We start from the raw sequence: 13,683 nt of genomic DNA on the forward strand, positions 1-13,683 counted from the left end.
GCCGAAAGCAGAAAGTTTCACAAAATATTTATCTCAGACAAAAGTTTTCTTATAAAATCTTGTAGATCATTCAAATACCTTTCATAATATGTGTACATATGCTTCTGTGTCATGTACCGTTGAATAATTATACGACTTTAAAACAAAATGAAACAACAAATGTATGTGATAAACGTGTAAAATATGTATTTCATGAACATGATTGTATTACGATTTTACGATGCTGTATAAATGCATTCACACAACAGGTAACAATACAATTAGCTGTACATAAAGGCCTTCTCATACCCACATTTACCACTACTACCATCTGTGGTGCACCGGCAAAATATTAACTTCAGTATTTCTTCCGGAGCTGCTGGTACTTTGGTTTGCACAGGAATCAGTAAGTTGCTTTCGTTCCGTGCCATCGCTCAAGGGAGCCTGGGGTCCACTTTGACAACTAATCCCAAGATTTGGCGTAGGCACTAGTTTTACGAAAGCGACTGCCATCTGACTTTCCAACCCGAAGGTTAACTAGGACTTATTGGAATTAGTCCGGTTTCCTCACAATGTTTTCCTTCACCGAAAAGCGACTGGCAAATATCAAATGACATTTTGCACATAAGTTCAGAAAAAATATAATATAATATATAATAATTGGCTGTTTGTTACTAGAGTTATATTGTTTATTCTGAATTGTAAGCTTCTCCAAATAATAAATAAATAATAAAAAGTCATTGGTATATTAGCGAGGGAGGTAAAAAAGTGTGGAATATATACTGATACAACTAACTAACTTAGTTTCGGAGGTAAAAATTGCTAATAACAGCTTAAGTTACAATTATGTCCTAACTCTTAAAAGTTTTCTACTACTATTCTACTTTAAATCAAATTTTAACGTAAAAAAAAGGTTTTTATACGTACTTGACGAATACTGGCTAAAATGTGCGCTAAAATACTCGCATACTGGATCAAGTACTCTTATATCATAAACTGTTATAAACTTGAAATGCAGGAATAACCTCATTTATTTAGTTAAAACAAATCCGAATTTTTATGTTATTACGTAAACAAATATGTTTGTACCTTTGAACGGCTCTCCTGTAAAATCATGACTGCACTTGCCTTAGTATCCTTAGGAGGTATCGATATAACTTGCACGTGTTTTATTTCTCGCTGCCTCTTTGGGCAGGACGGTACTAATCGGTCATCTTTGTTTGTTTGAAATGTTGTTGGTCTCATACCTTACTACTGTCAACACTGCAATTCTCTATTATAACCTTGTGTGTTACTGTGTTTGTTGTCCCAAATAAATCAAACAAATTGAAACTGTTTCTTCCATGTCGTCTGGATCAGATGTGACAACTGTACGTATCTTAGACAATATCATCATATCATCAGTGTCTTCCTCTATCCTGGGGGTGTCGTTGACTTTCGATCCGGAGGTCGCGGGTTCGAACCCGGCTCGTACCAATGACTTTTTTCTGAACTTATGTGCGAAATGTCATTTGATATTTGCCAGTCGCTTTTCGGTGAAGGAAAACATCGTGAGGAAACCGGACTAATTCCAATAAGTCCTAGTTAACCTTCGGGTTGGAAAGTCAGATGGCAGTCGCTTTCGTAAAACTAGTGCCTACGCCAAATCTTGGGATTAGTTGTCAAAGTGGACCCCAGGCTCCCATGAGCGATGGCACGGAACGAAAGCAATTTACTGATTCCTGTGCAAACCAAAGTACCAGCAGCTCCGGAAGAAATACTGAAGTTAATATTTTGCCGGTGCACCACAGATGGTAGTAGTGGTAAATGTGGGTATGAGAAGGCCTTTATGTACAGCTAATTGTATTGTTACCTGTTGTGTGAATGCATTTATACAGCATCGTAAAATCGTAATACAATCATGTTCATGAAATACATATTTTACACGTTTATCACATACATTTGTTGTTTCATTTTGTTTTAAAGTCGTATAATTATTCAACGGTACATGACACAGAAGCATATGTACACATATTATGAAAGGTATTTGAATGATCTACAAGATTTTATAAGAAAACTTTTGTCTGAGATAAATATTTTTCAAGATATGGAGCAATTTATGAAGTAAAAAGGGGGGGGGGGACGATTTTTAAAAAATTAACAGTTTTTAGGAGCTCATACCTAGCTAATGGTTAAGAATAGAAAAAAAGTTTCTAGATCAAAGTTGTAGAGAATTTTATAAGCTTTCAAAGTGTAGTAAACCAAAATTTCGTATGACGCATAGTTTTTGAAATATGAGCAAAAAACCAAAAAAATGGGACCTTTTTCATCCCCCCTCTTCGAGCTCACGTCCAAAGTCCGAGGACTTTTAGTATGTATGTCTCCTGACTATCCCTAACAACATCCCGTAGTGAAACTTTCTGCTTTCGGCCATTCCATCTAGAATCGTTCGTTGACCAAGCTATTATAATTATATGTTGCTTGATTTGGTGCATGGTATAAAATATTTTATTTTAACTACAGTCAAGTTACCTATTATCAGTTAATAGGTCAATTTGAACGTGATACCACATTAGAATAACATCGAAATTGATATTATGCTGTTATCGTGCATTTTGCTTTGCTTTAGTGCAACAATACGAACGATAAATGACACGCATGACTTTAATGGTGCAAGTTGCAATTTCTGGATTTCGTTGCAATAACAGTAACAACTTTGTGCGTTAGAAAAAACCGAGACAAAAAGAACAAAAAATATTTTTATTGATTATTGGTAAAATCTGGTTTTCTTTCTTTCTTGTACTATACTTACATCATATTTAAAGATATTGATATTACCTACAATAAGAAAATAAATGTTAGGAAACCAACAAAAGCGCTAGCTGCAGTCAGTATTAAAAGCCAGTGATTGTCTTCCGCAGGATTCAACTATACACTCAGACAGATTTTTGTTGTCAAAGCAGACCCCAGGCTGGGAACACTAAGAGAAATTTACTTTGGGAATTTGACAAGTTCGACTTGTTGCGGGTTTATCCGTTTGAAACAAAAGTATTAATAAATTTTAATGTCATCTTGTTATATATTGGCGAGCAATAAAGAATATTTGTATTGTATTTTGTAAACGGAATAAATCTCAATATTGATGGTACAAGTCGAATTTGTTCGACCAACAAGGACAAACTTGTTAAAAGATATTTGATTGAATCAGCCAAAGATATGTTTAAAACAATATGTGTCATGTTGCTTTTATAAAATCGACTTGTTGATTCAAATATATTATTGATTCAAATGACAAGTAACTAGTAGGATGTACTAGTTACACTTAACAAAATATACCTTGTTGTTTGAACCAAAGAGAACGTAGGTGCTATTTTAACCAAAAAAATTGTTGTTGGTTGTTTTTCTCTCACTGCATAAGCCACGGCAAATGCCAAGATAACGGAGGGAAGATGACGAATCAGACAGATTTTTGATTAGTGGCATAACTTAACCGTTATTACATCTGCGCCGCCGCCCAATAACTCAGCGCGTAATGTAGCGCCATGCGACACGATTGTTGTCATTTTCGCGAATTATGCGAACGCTACATGCCTGCCAATGTTTATCAGTGCTCGTGAAAGCCATAAATAACGCGGGCCTGCTCTACGCAGATATTACAGGGCCTAGTCTATTTGCTCTGAAATATTATTGTGATGCGAGCGATAATGAACATTATTATCCGCTGCGACTTTTTGTTTATAGCTAAATCTGTCGACCCGGTTCGACTTTCATAAACATCAATAAATAGATTGGATCGACACCGGGTTTACAATTGAGAAACACTGAAATATAAGAACGCCTTTTAACAATAGGTACCTTTAGGGTTAGGTGGATTGCGGGGGTGGTATGATTGGCCCTCAAATATAATTTTATTGACCATGATTACTTTGCTGAAACAAAATCCCTTCAAAATCACCTAACACACCCACACTCCACCTACTACTAATTTTAAGACGCTACGGGAGCGAAAATGCTAAAATGGAAAGGAGTCCCGCTTTCAATTTGGGAATTTCAGTTAAATATACTAGTGTTATTAACCAGATTTATGGAAAAAAAATGTCCATTAAGAACAACTCAGTTGAAAGATATTGCGAAAAAATCTTTTAAATAGATGTTCCGCTCTCGACTGTTTCCTCCTTCAAAACTTATTTAAACGGAACGAAATTTGAGAATCTGAATAACAATGAAATAATCTGTGTCGGACCGTTTAGATTTTTTGGTTAATTGTTACCGATCTTGAGTATCACACCTTTTTTTGAGCCATATTGAAAAAGGCCGTTTTTAGAAATTTTTGATTGGCTCTAGCCAAAACAATCGAAACGTTCCGACACAGATAAAAATAATAATAATCTGTGTTGAAAAAATCATTGCTCTATCTTCAAAAACCAGGGAGGAAATAGTCGACGGCGGGTGTATGGAGAATTGGTGTCCGTCAGGATGGCGTGAGAGATGTCTGAATCGTCACAACATTTGCACCAAATAACTGTACCTAAACTGTACTAAACTGTACCTATAGCGAAGAAAACTGTACCTCAAGCAATCACGCATTAAATAGATAGTTACATAGACACGCCATTCTGACGTCAGGTTGGCGCGCATAGCCGTGTATCGCCCCAACGTGTGAGAACTATGTTCTGGATCATATATCAATAAACTGTACCTAAACTGTACTTCATAAAACTGCCAATAATAATATTTAAATCACACGTGATATCGGTCAAATCAACAACAAAAAATTATATTGCTCATTTGTATGTTTTGCCTACCAATTTGCAACAGGCACTTGTTTTCCCGTAATACATGTAATAAATGCACATAAATTATTCATTACTTCTGCCTTAGTACGTTTTCACATTATCCGATCCGATATCGGATGTCGGACCGTTATCCCATACATTACAGTCGCCATCTTGTATTTTTTCTATTGAAATCCTTCCGACATCCGATATCGGATCGGATAATGTGAAAACGCACTAAGGCAGAAGTAATGAATAATTTATGTGCATTTATTAATTACATGTATTACGAGAAAACAAGCGCCTGTTGCAAATTGATAGGCAAATCATACAAATGAGCAGTAAAATTTTTTGTTGTTGATTTGACCGATATCACGTGTGATTTAAATATTATTATTGGCAGTTTTATGAAGTACAGTTTAGGTACAGTTTATTGATATATGATCCAGAACATAGTTCCCACACATTGGGGCGATACACGGCTATGCGCGCCAACCTGACGTCAGAATGGCGTGTCTATGTAACTATCTATTTAATGCGTAATTGCTTGAGGTACAGTTTTCTTCGCTATAGGTACAGTTTAGTACAGTTTAGGTACAGTTATTTGGTGCAAATGTTGTGACGATTCAGACATCTCTCACGCCATCCTGACGGACACGAGAATTGACCTGTATCGTATCGTCTTAACCATATTTTTAATGTACGGGCTGATTCGAACTTTAATATATGTGAAATATTAGACCCAAATACGATATGGATACCCATCATCAAAATTTTCATTTTTATGAATAAATATCTGACGAAAGACTCGTAGATATCTATCTCTATCGCTCCTGCGTATTGGCGCGACAGAGCCAGACTACCTTTCGCGGCGTTTCGTTTTCGTTTCGCGTCGGAGAAATGCCATTCGGCTACGGCACCAGGGTGGCTAGCCGAATGGCACAAACGCTCACGAAACGCTCACGAAACGAAGCGCTAGTAGATATCTATCTCTATCGCGCTTGCGTATTGGCGCGACAGAGCCAGCGGCGTATCGCTTTCGTTTGGCGTCGGAGAAATGCCATTCGGCTACGGGGCCAGACCAGGGTGGCTAGCCGAATGGCACAATCGCTCACGAAACGCTCACGAAACGAAGCGCTAGTAGATATCTATCTCTATCGCGCTTGCGTATTGGCGCGACAGAGCCAGCGGCGTATGGCCAGCGGAGAAATGCCATTCGGCTACGGGGCCAGTATATATCGCAATTACATTTTACCCACAGCAGGTAACGCCTAAACAGTGCTACGGCGCGGCGTAGCCCGTAGCGTAGCGGGTAATGTGGCATCTTCTAACCAAGCTCCTGCCTGTAGATATTTTAAGGATGCCGTACTTACTTTAATCAGCCGGCGTATCATGCTGCCAGTTTTATCACTTATCCACGTGGATAAAGCATCCGTCACGCTTTAGCAAGTATGTCAGTGTGAGAGTGACAGATGTCTTATCCACGTGGATAAGTGATAAAATTGGCAGCATGATACGCCGGCAGAACGACATCCAAAAGATGTCAATCCGTCATTGTGCATCTCGTCCGCGCCATACAGCTACGGGCAAACACGAGAAAATGACATCTTTCAGGCCATATATATAGCCAATAAGAATAGATATAATCGTTGATACTCCGTATCGTTTTGTAGTTTTCTCTTTCTATCGCTCTGTTGTATTAGTGCGTTGTATTTGCCACGGAGTGATGAGCGCTATTTATCTTATGTCCAGGGTACGCAGCCAAATGAACAAACGCTTACGATAATATCGTTATCGTAGCTAACTTTATCGCTTTCCGTAGGGGTACGACCAAGCCTGCATTTCGATCGGCGTCTAGCGGCAACGATTGTCATTTCGGCTAGGCTGACAGTAGTGCAAGTTAGAATCTTCCTAAGTTTTGACTGTCATACTACTAGATAGTATGTTTTTTTTCTTTTATACTACGTCGGTGGCAAACAAGCATACGGCCCGCCTGATGTAAAGCGGTCACCGTAACCTATGGACGCCTGCAACTCAAACAGTGTCACATGCGCTATGCCACCCCATTAGAAACTTGTACATTCCCTTTTGCTGTGTTAAGTACACTGCAGCAAAAAGGAGTATACAAGTTCTAAGGAAGGTTCGGGTTGCCGACGACTCAAAGGACAATAGACGGAACAAGTTAGTTCCGTAAGTCCTCCCGTCATCAGCACACCGCACCCTCGTTGAGCTCGTTTTCTTTTTTTAATTATAGTAAATGAACGTTTATCTGTTTAGAAATACCACGAGTACAACGTGGAGGTGGCGCGCAAGGACGGGCTGCTGCTAGTGCGCGAGCTGGCCGCCGAGGTCAAGAACCACATGGACTTCAAGATTAACGCCGTTATGGTAAGTCACTTGGAAATATTCCATATCTTCTGCCCCTACCACGGTGTCTCGCCATCTTTGTTATCCCGGCATATTGCCACGGCTCATAAATACTTTCATCTCCCTTATCCCGGTGTCTTGTCCAGGGTTCGCGTTGACAACTGGTTACCAGATGCACAAACGCTCACGATAAAATCGCTTTCGTAGCTATATATCTCTATCGCTCTTGCGTAATCCAGACTGCATTTCAGTCGGCATCTGGCTTTGACGATTGCCATTCGGCTTCGCCAGCTGATCCCGAGAATAGAATGTACATAGACATTAGTTTTTATGAAAACGACTGCCAGACCTTCTAACCCAGAGGGTAAACTAGCTTTTATTGATAATCCGTTTTCCTCACAATGAGGTAACATTCCACATTATACAGTTTTATTGCATTCCACAAGTACGGGACAATGTTTTAGCGTGATCAACAGGAAAAATAGTTAGATTAGTGAGTGTTAAAATTCAATCTTTTTTTTACGTTTCGTTTCAAAATTGATTTATTTGGATGTTTAGGTACGTTACGTCCCGTTTTCGAATGTAATCTAAATATATAAAAGAAGAAACTGACCGACATATCAACGCACAGCCGAAACCGCTAGTCCTATAGATTCCAAATTTGGCACGTAGGTTCCTTATAAGGTGAAGAGGAGCACTAAGGAAGATATTTTCAAAATTCACCTCATAAGGGGGTGAAATGGGAGTTCAAAGTTTGTATGGAAAAACAAGATTAGTTTTTAGTACGCAGGCGAAGCCGCGGAAAAAAGCTAGTTTAAACATAAGTAGGTACAAGACTTTAAGCGTAGCTATGTCTCCAACATTATTCTTAATACTCCTCTTTAAATATTCAGTCCATACGTTATCGCGACTCATTTTTACTGGAGCATATTTTCCTCGCCAAATTGAATTAGTGCGGAAAGCACCGCCGGTTCATTTAGAATTTGCCAACGTTGCTAATCCCGTGTGGATCCCGCCCTTCTGGACGCGCATGCCGGAATAACCCCCCGCCTCGAATTAATTTGCGCGGCTTAAAGAGACGCTGGTAAAATACACTCGCTAGTCCATAAATAATGGATAGTTTATTTTTGAAAGGTATAATTGGAATTGCTGTGCCCAGAATTTAATAACTGGATATGTGGATGTTGGATGTTATGCAAAAGTTTAATATTCTAGTAGAGTTTTATGTTTTTGGTCTATTTAATTGTAAATACAATCCAGGTCTCTTTAAAGCAAGATTAAATAGGTATCTCATAGGTAAGCGTGCTCCACCTTAGCCCGCATAATCATCACACTTCCCATTAGGGATCATCCATAACTTACGTCACACGTTAAGGGTAGGGAGGGGGTCGACGAAGTGTGACAATGTGTGACAAGGGGGTGGGAGGGGTCCTACATTTCGTGACATCACATTTCAAAATCTATCCTAATCTAAGGGTTAAAACACGAACTTTAAACTGTTATTTTATGAAAACTTCATAAACATACACAGATACAGGATGTTCAGTAACCGGACGAAAAGCCAAAAGTAGGCGATAGTCTAGGCCATTTAGAACATTCTTTAGCTATAAATATCTTGGACAAAATTTTATTTGTCGTTTTTTTTAAACTTCTTGGTGAAAACTCCAAAATTTTGAGACTAAATCGATAAGCATACTCTTGTTATTGTAGATAGTTGTTTTGGTTTTATTTCGTATTGTAAAATGTCTATCGTATACCATAAAATAAATTTGAAACATCTGTGTCTAAAGAAAATCAAACTACAGCGATTTAAAAATTGAATAACATAAAAAAAGTGATTTGAGTAATTTGATTACGTAGGTCACAAAAAAACTTAATTTGTTTAAGCCATGTATGGCTAAAAATGTTCTAAATGAGGTTGCCTAGATCAGGATCACCTATTTTCGACTTTGTATCTGGTTATAAATATAAGATACTAATTGTATTGTCAACCGATTCAGAATGTGGAATCTTGAGCGTTGCGGAGGTTTCAAGGCGTAGGTTAAATAAATTTGTCACACACACACACACCAACACGTGGAAAATATTAACTGCAAAACATTAAACAATTTAGTTTGATATATTTTTTTTAAACATTTAAGAGTCAAAATCATCATTTTGTCATTCGTTTTTGAAGTATCAAGTGTGGTGAAGAATAATTTAAGTACATAAATGGAAATAAGATTGATTTTTAACCACTGTTTTCATTCAATAATTTCAATATGTAAATTTGCTAAATATGTGACGTCACACTAGGGAGGGGGGAGTCTAACAAATGTGACCAGCTGTGACAAGGAGGGGGGGAGGGGTCAAAAATCACGATTTTTAGTGTGACGTAATTTATGGATGATCCCTATAGAAGCATCTAAACGTACTCAAAAATATATACAAAATCGTACACAAAATTTCAACTAAAACAAAAAAAGGCTCAATAGGAGTGTGACGACCTGACGACCCAGTTGCGAAGTACGAACAGTACGAAGTGCTAAGATATTGCGGCGACATCGGGCGCCACATTAACATATCCAGCAGTTGGTTTGTAACTGCACTACCAGTTATTGTCGAACTTTGAATTAAACTAGCTGTTGAGGACGGACTTGACAATTGCCTTCAACCAATTGTTGAAGTAGTGTGACATTCTTTTGATAGATGTCGCTAATATCACCTGTACTGTAGGCCCATATGGTTGAAATGTGTACTTGGTGTGTTGCGTGCCTGTGCGGTGTGTGATTATCTCTGGTAGTGGCACTGCGGGCATACAATGTAAGGATTTTTATTGATATTTCTATGCTTCCGACCAAGTGAAAAGTTGCAAAAAGGCCTCATCTCGTTGTAAAAATATTGTTTTATGGGATAATCGGAGTAAGTTGTAATTAAACAGATATATACATAGAAGAACAGAAAATTTAGCGAATAACAAAAAATAAAAGTCAAAGTATAATCCTAAGTTATTCTATTATCAAAACTCAATGGGTATCTAAAACCTCAGTCTACGATTTCATTTTATGGTTCCAAAAAACCAAGTTCTATCATTACCATCACATTTACGATTCAAACAGAATACAGATTCAAAAGTTTATATTGCGACCTCATGCAATCACCAACATTGATTAACCGGATATCATGTCGCCAAAATGGCCAGCCTAGAGCCCAGATTAAAGTTGCGTGTTCAGTAACGAGTTTAGTAATAACCCTTTTGATGCTAATCTCACTGTGCTCTGTGAGAATGTGTGCTGAACTTACCGTTATCAAAGAAAATACAAACGTTGTTTTTGTAGGAGGTAGGGCATAGCGAATGATATTCCGCTTTGTGTGGTAGGGCATAGCACAGCGGATATCGTCTCGCTCGAATCTAGAGCAGAGCCCGACTGGGGTAGTACCTCCGCCTTACAGAAGACCGCAGCCAAATAGCACTAGACCCTACTCATAGTGTTGTGTTCCTGCCGGTGAGTAAGGCTGCCAGAGCTCAACGAGGGTGCGGGGTGCTGACGACGGGAGGACTTACGGAACTAATTTGTTCCGTCTATTGTTCTTTGAGTCGTCGACAACCCAAACCCTCCTATGAACTTGTACACTCCTTTTTGCTGTGTACTTATACTTAACACAGCAAAGGGGAGATGTTTCTAATGGGGTGGCAACGCGCATGTGACACTCTTTGAGTTGCAGGCGTCCACAGGTTACGGTGACCGCTTTCCATCAGGCGGACCGTATACTTGTTTGCCACCGACGTAATATAAAAAAAAAAAAAACATATAGCTCTGTAAAAGACTACTGAATATCGAGTAGAGCATCTCTCGTCTCTTTCAGGATATGGTATACTTTATGGGAGTGTACAGCATGATATAAGGTCATTTAGATCCTGCTTAAGGGCATTTCTAAAAATTGAAACCCAAAATTAGTGAGAGTTTTAAACAAAAAGTTAACTCCCTCTCAGTTTTGTGACGACAATTAAGCATAAAATCTGTCTTAAAATCAACTTTTTTCACGTTCTAAATGTAGATTATTGCTTATAGTTTATGTAATTAACACAAAAACAATATTTTTATTCAGATTTCAAGCTTGATTGTCGTCACAAAACTGACAGCAAGTTAACTTTTTGTTAAACAACTGTCACTAATTTTGGGTCCCCATTTCTGAAGATGCCCTTAAAACTTTCCGTCTATAGATATTTTTTCTGTTTATGGGTCAAATTATCGAAACTGAGGTTCTTAATGTCAGGGTTAAAACCCTGTGTGGAGAGAGACAGTAATTCTCTAGAATACTCGATTCTCTTATCTAGTTTAGCGTCGCTCGACACACTCGCCGATATTGGAATTCTTTTAAATTTCGAACGTACTCGTACTGCTGCCGATGCGTTTGTTTCGTTCAACTTCGGAACGGAACCGACGCGCTGACAATTTCGTGGGAACAACGCTGTTCCGACCACCCGTCGCTTTTGAATCTTCTCGGGCGTCTTTGTTAGTAAATAAGAAGGTATGATTGTAAATTTATATTTCTTTCAGTAATCGTTACTTATTCAAAACGAAAGGATTTAATGAGCTACGTTTATTTAGGAAACTCAGAAAGTAGAAAATAAAATTTACAAAATATTAGAATGGAAATATCTAAAGAGTCTCAAAAATAATAATGCAAGCGAATAAAATATTCGGTTCTAATAAGCAATAAATCTCGATTTCATCGTGGGTATGCTTACTTCCAGACATGTTTTACTTTCAACGAAGTTTGTTAAAGCTTGTACTTACTTTTTGGTAAACCGTGTAGTAATTCGGCGAAGTCGACGCAAAGTTTCACGATGGAGTGGTGTTTGGAGTGTGAAAGCCAAGTTGGCTCGTAAGCCATGGGGACGGTGTAATTATTCGATCCGCGCCTCCCGAATGTCATTTGCGGTTTTTGTCCGAACTCTGGCGTTCTTACTGTAAAAGTCCGTTTTTGTCGATTCGCACGCCGCCCTCTCTAATGAAGGCCTACAGGAATCAATTAACCAAGGGACTGAATGTTTTGTGATTTGTGCCCGGCACGCGATTCCATCAAGGCACCTCAATTCAATAGCTTGCAACCGTTTCCCCGATTGGAGTGGATTCGATCGGTGATCAGAATCTTTCATTGGCTGTTCATTACGGCGCTCTGGTGCCGCGACGTCTGTCGGACCACGCCACCACGGGAAGATTGATGTTTTAGCTTTTGGATTTAGGTAACTGTATAGCAGCAGAAAAGTACAATTGTAATACCTACATTACCTACTTATCGAGATATTTTTTTGTAAGTAGATTCTTGTTTTACTTATATAATGTATCTTATATATGCTTTACAATAGTATTGTTATTTTAAAGTTTAATAATGCTGTTATGAAATTACGCTTTCCCTTGTATTCTGCCTTCTCTATTATCAACATTTTTTTTCCCTTTAAATTTTAAATTTATTGAAGATTCAGTCAACCAATCAGTAGCCAATACATACGTTTAATAGATTTTATCGCTATATAATACGACCGGTCTGGCGCAGTCGGTAGTGACCCTGCCTGCTACGCCGCGGTCCCGGGTTCGAATCCCGGTAAGGGCATTTATTTGTGTGATGAGCACTGATATTTGTTCCTGAGTCATGGATGTTTTCTATGTATATCGTTGTCTGAGTACCCACAACACAAGCCTTGAGCTTACCGTGGGCCTCAGTCAATCTGTGTAAGAATGTCCTATAATATTTATATTTATATTATATTTATATTTATAATACAAACCTAATATGTTACTAGCCTGTGTTATGTCTACATTACCAACAGGATACTTTAGTCTGTAAGTAACTTAAACAAGCGGTGATAATTTAAACCATAAGGACTGGAAGCAGTATATAATGTAAATGTTAAGCTCCGTCGACATAGGTGCCTGCATAGCGCTTTACCGACTCAAAGAGGGATCTGAGCGTCGCGGCGGGATTCTTGCTGAATGCACTCGTTCTATGTCCATATTTGCATTCTGAATCTGCACTCCCAATTTAACGCATTGTTGGGTGAGCACCTACTTTTTCGTCAATAATGTGTTTTTTATGGGTTTTGTAAAAAAAGAAAGTTGCTAGTAGTAGTAAAACGATCAAAACATTTTAATACAGGTCATCCACTAGATCACACGTGGAAGTTCACTAATCATTAAAGTATACGCTTCTTTAGATTATTACATTTGCATTTAATGTAGTGAATTACTTAAATATGAATACCTATATACCTAAGGCACAGGAGGTAATCCTGACTGGCGGAAATTTTCAATTGATCGAAATGTTTACATTGTTTATGTATAACTAGAGTGTCACATGTGTTCACTTTTCAATTTACTCCGGTTATTATTATTGGTAAATAGTCAAACGGTTCTGCGCGTGTTACTTTAAATGTTACCCACTTATGGGTAATTCATTGTAATTGCAGCTACTCTGCTCAAACTGAAGGCGCCTTATTATTAGCAATCAAGTCCTCTCTCTCTATCACACATTAGTGGTTAGAACAGGTACACTGCAAATTCACGCACACTGATCGACGTAAAAATAACGCTAAACTATA

General features: G+C 38.3%; 1 protein-coding gene across 4 annotated transcripts in view; it reads left to right on the plus strand.

Moving 5' to 3' along the window:
- LOC125225038 (voltage-dependent calcium channel subunit alpha-2/delta-3) overlaps window positions 1-13,683 on the plus strand; it is a 139,518-nt gene that overhangs the window by 53,787 nt on the left and 72,048 nt on the right. For all 4 annotated transcript variants that reach the window (XM_048128526.1, XM_048128527.1, XM_048128528.1 and 1 more), the window contains exon 3: window positions 7,011-7,121. In XM_048128526.1, the coding sequence (XP_047984483.1) occupies window positions 7,011-7,121 (111 nt within the window). The remainder of the gene's footprint in view (window positions 1-7,010; window positions 7,122-13,683) is intronic.

This window comes from Leguminivora glycinivorella, chromosome 4 (assembly GCF_023078275.1).
Source record: "Leguminivora glycinivorella isolate SPB_JAAS2020 chromosome 4, LegGlyc_1.1, whole genome shotgun sequence".
Taxonomy (NCBI): domain Eukaryota; kingdom Metazoa; phylum Arthropoda; class Insecta; order Lepidoptera; family Tortricidae; genus Leguminivora; species Leguminivora glycinivorella.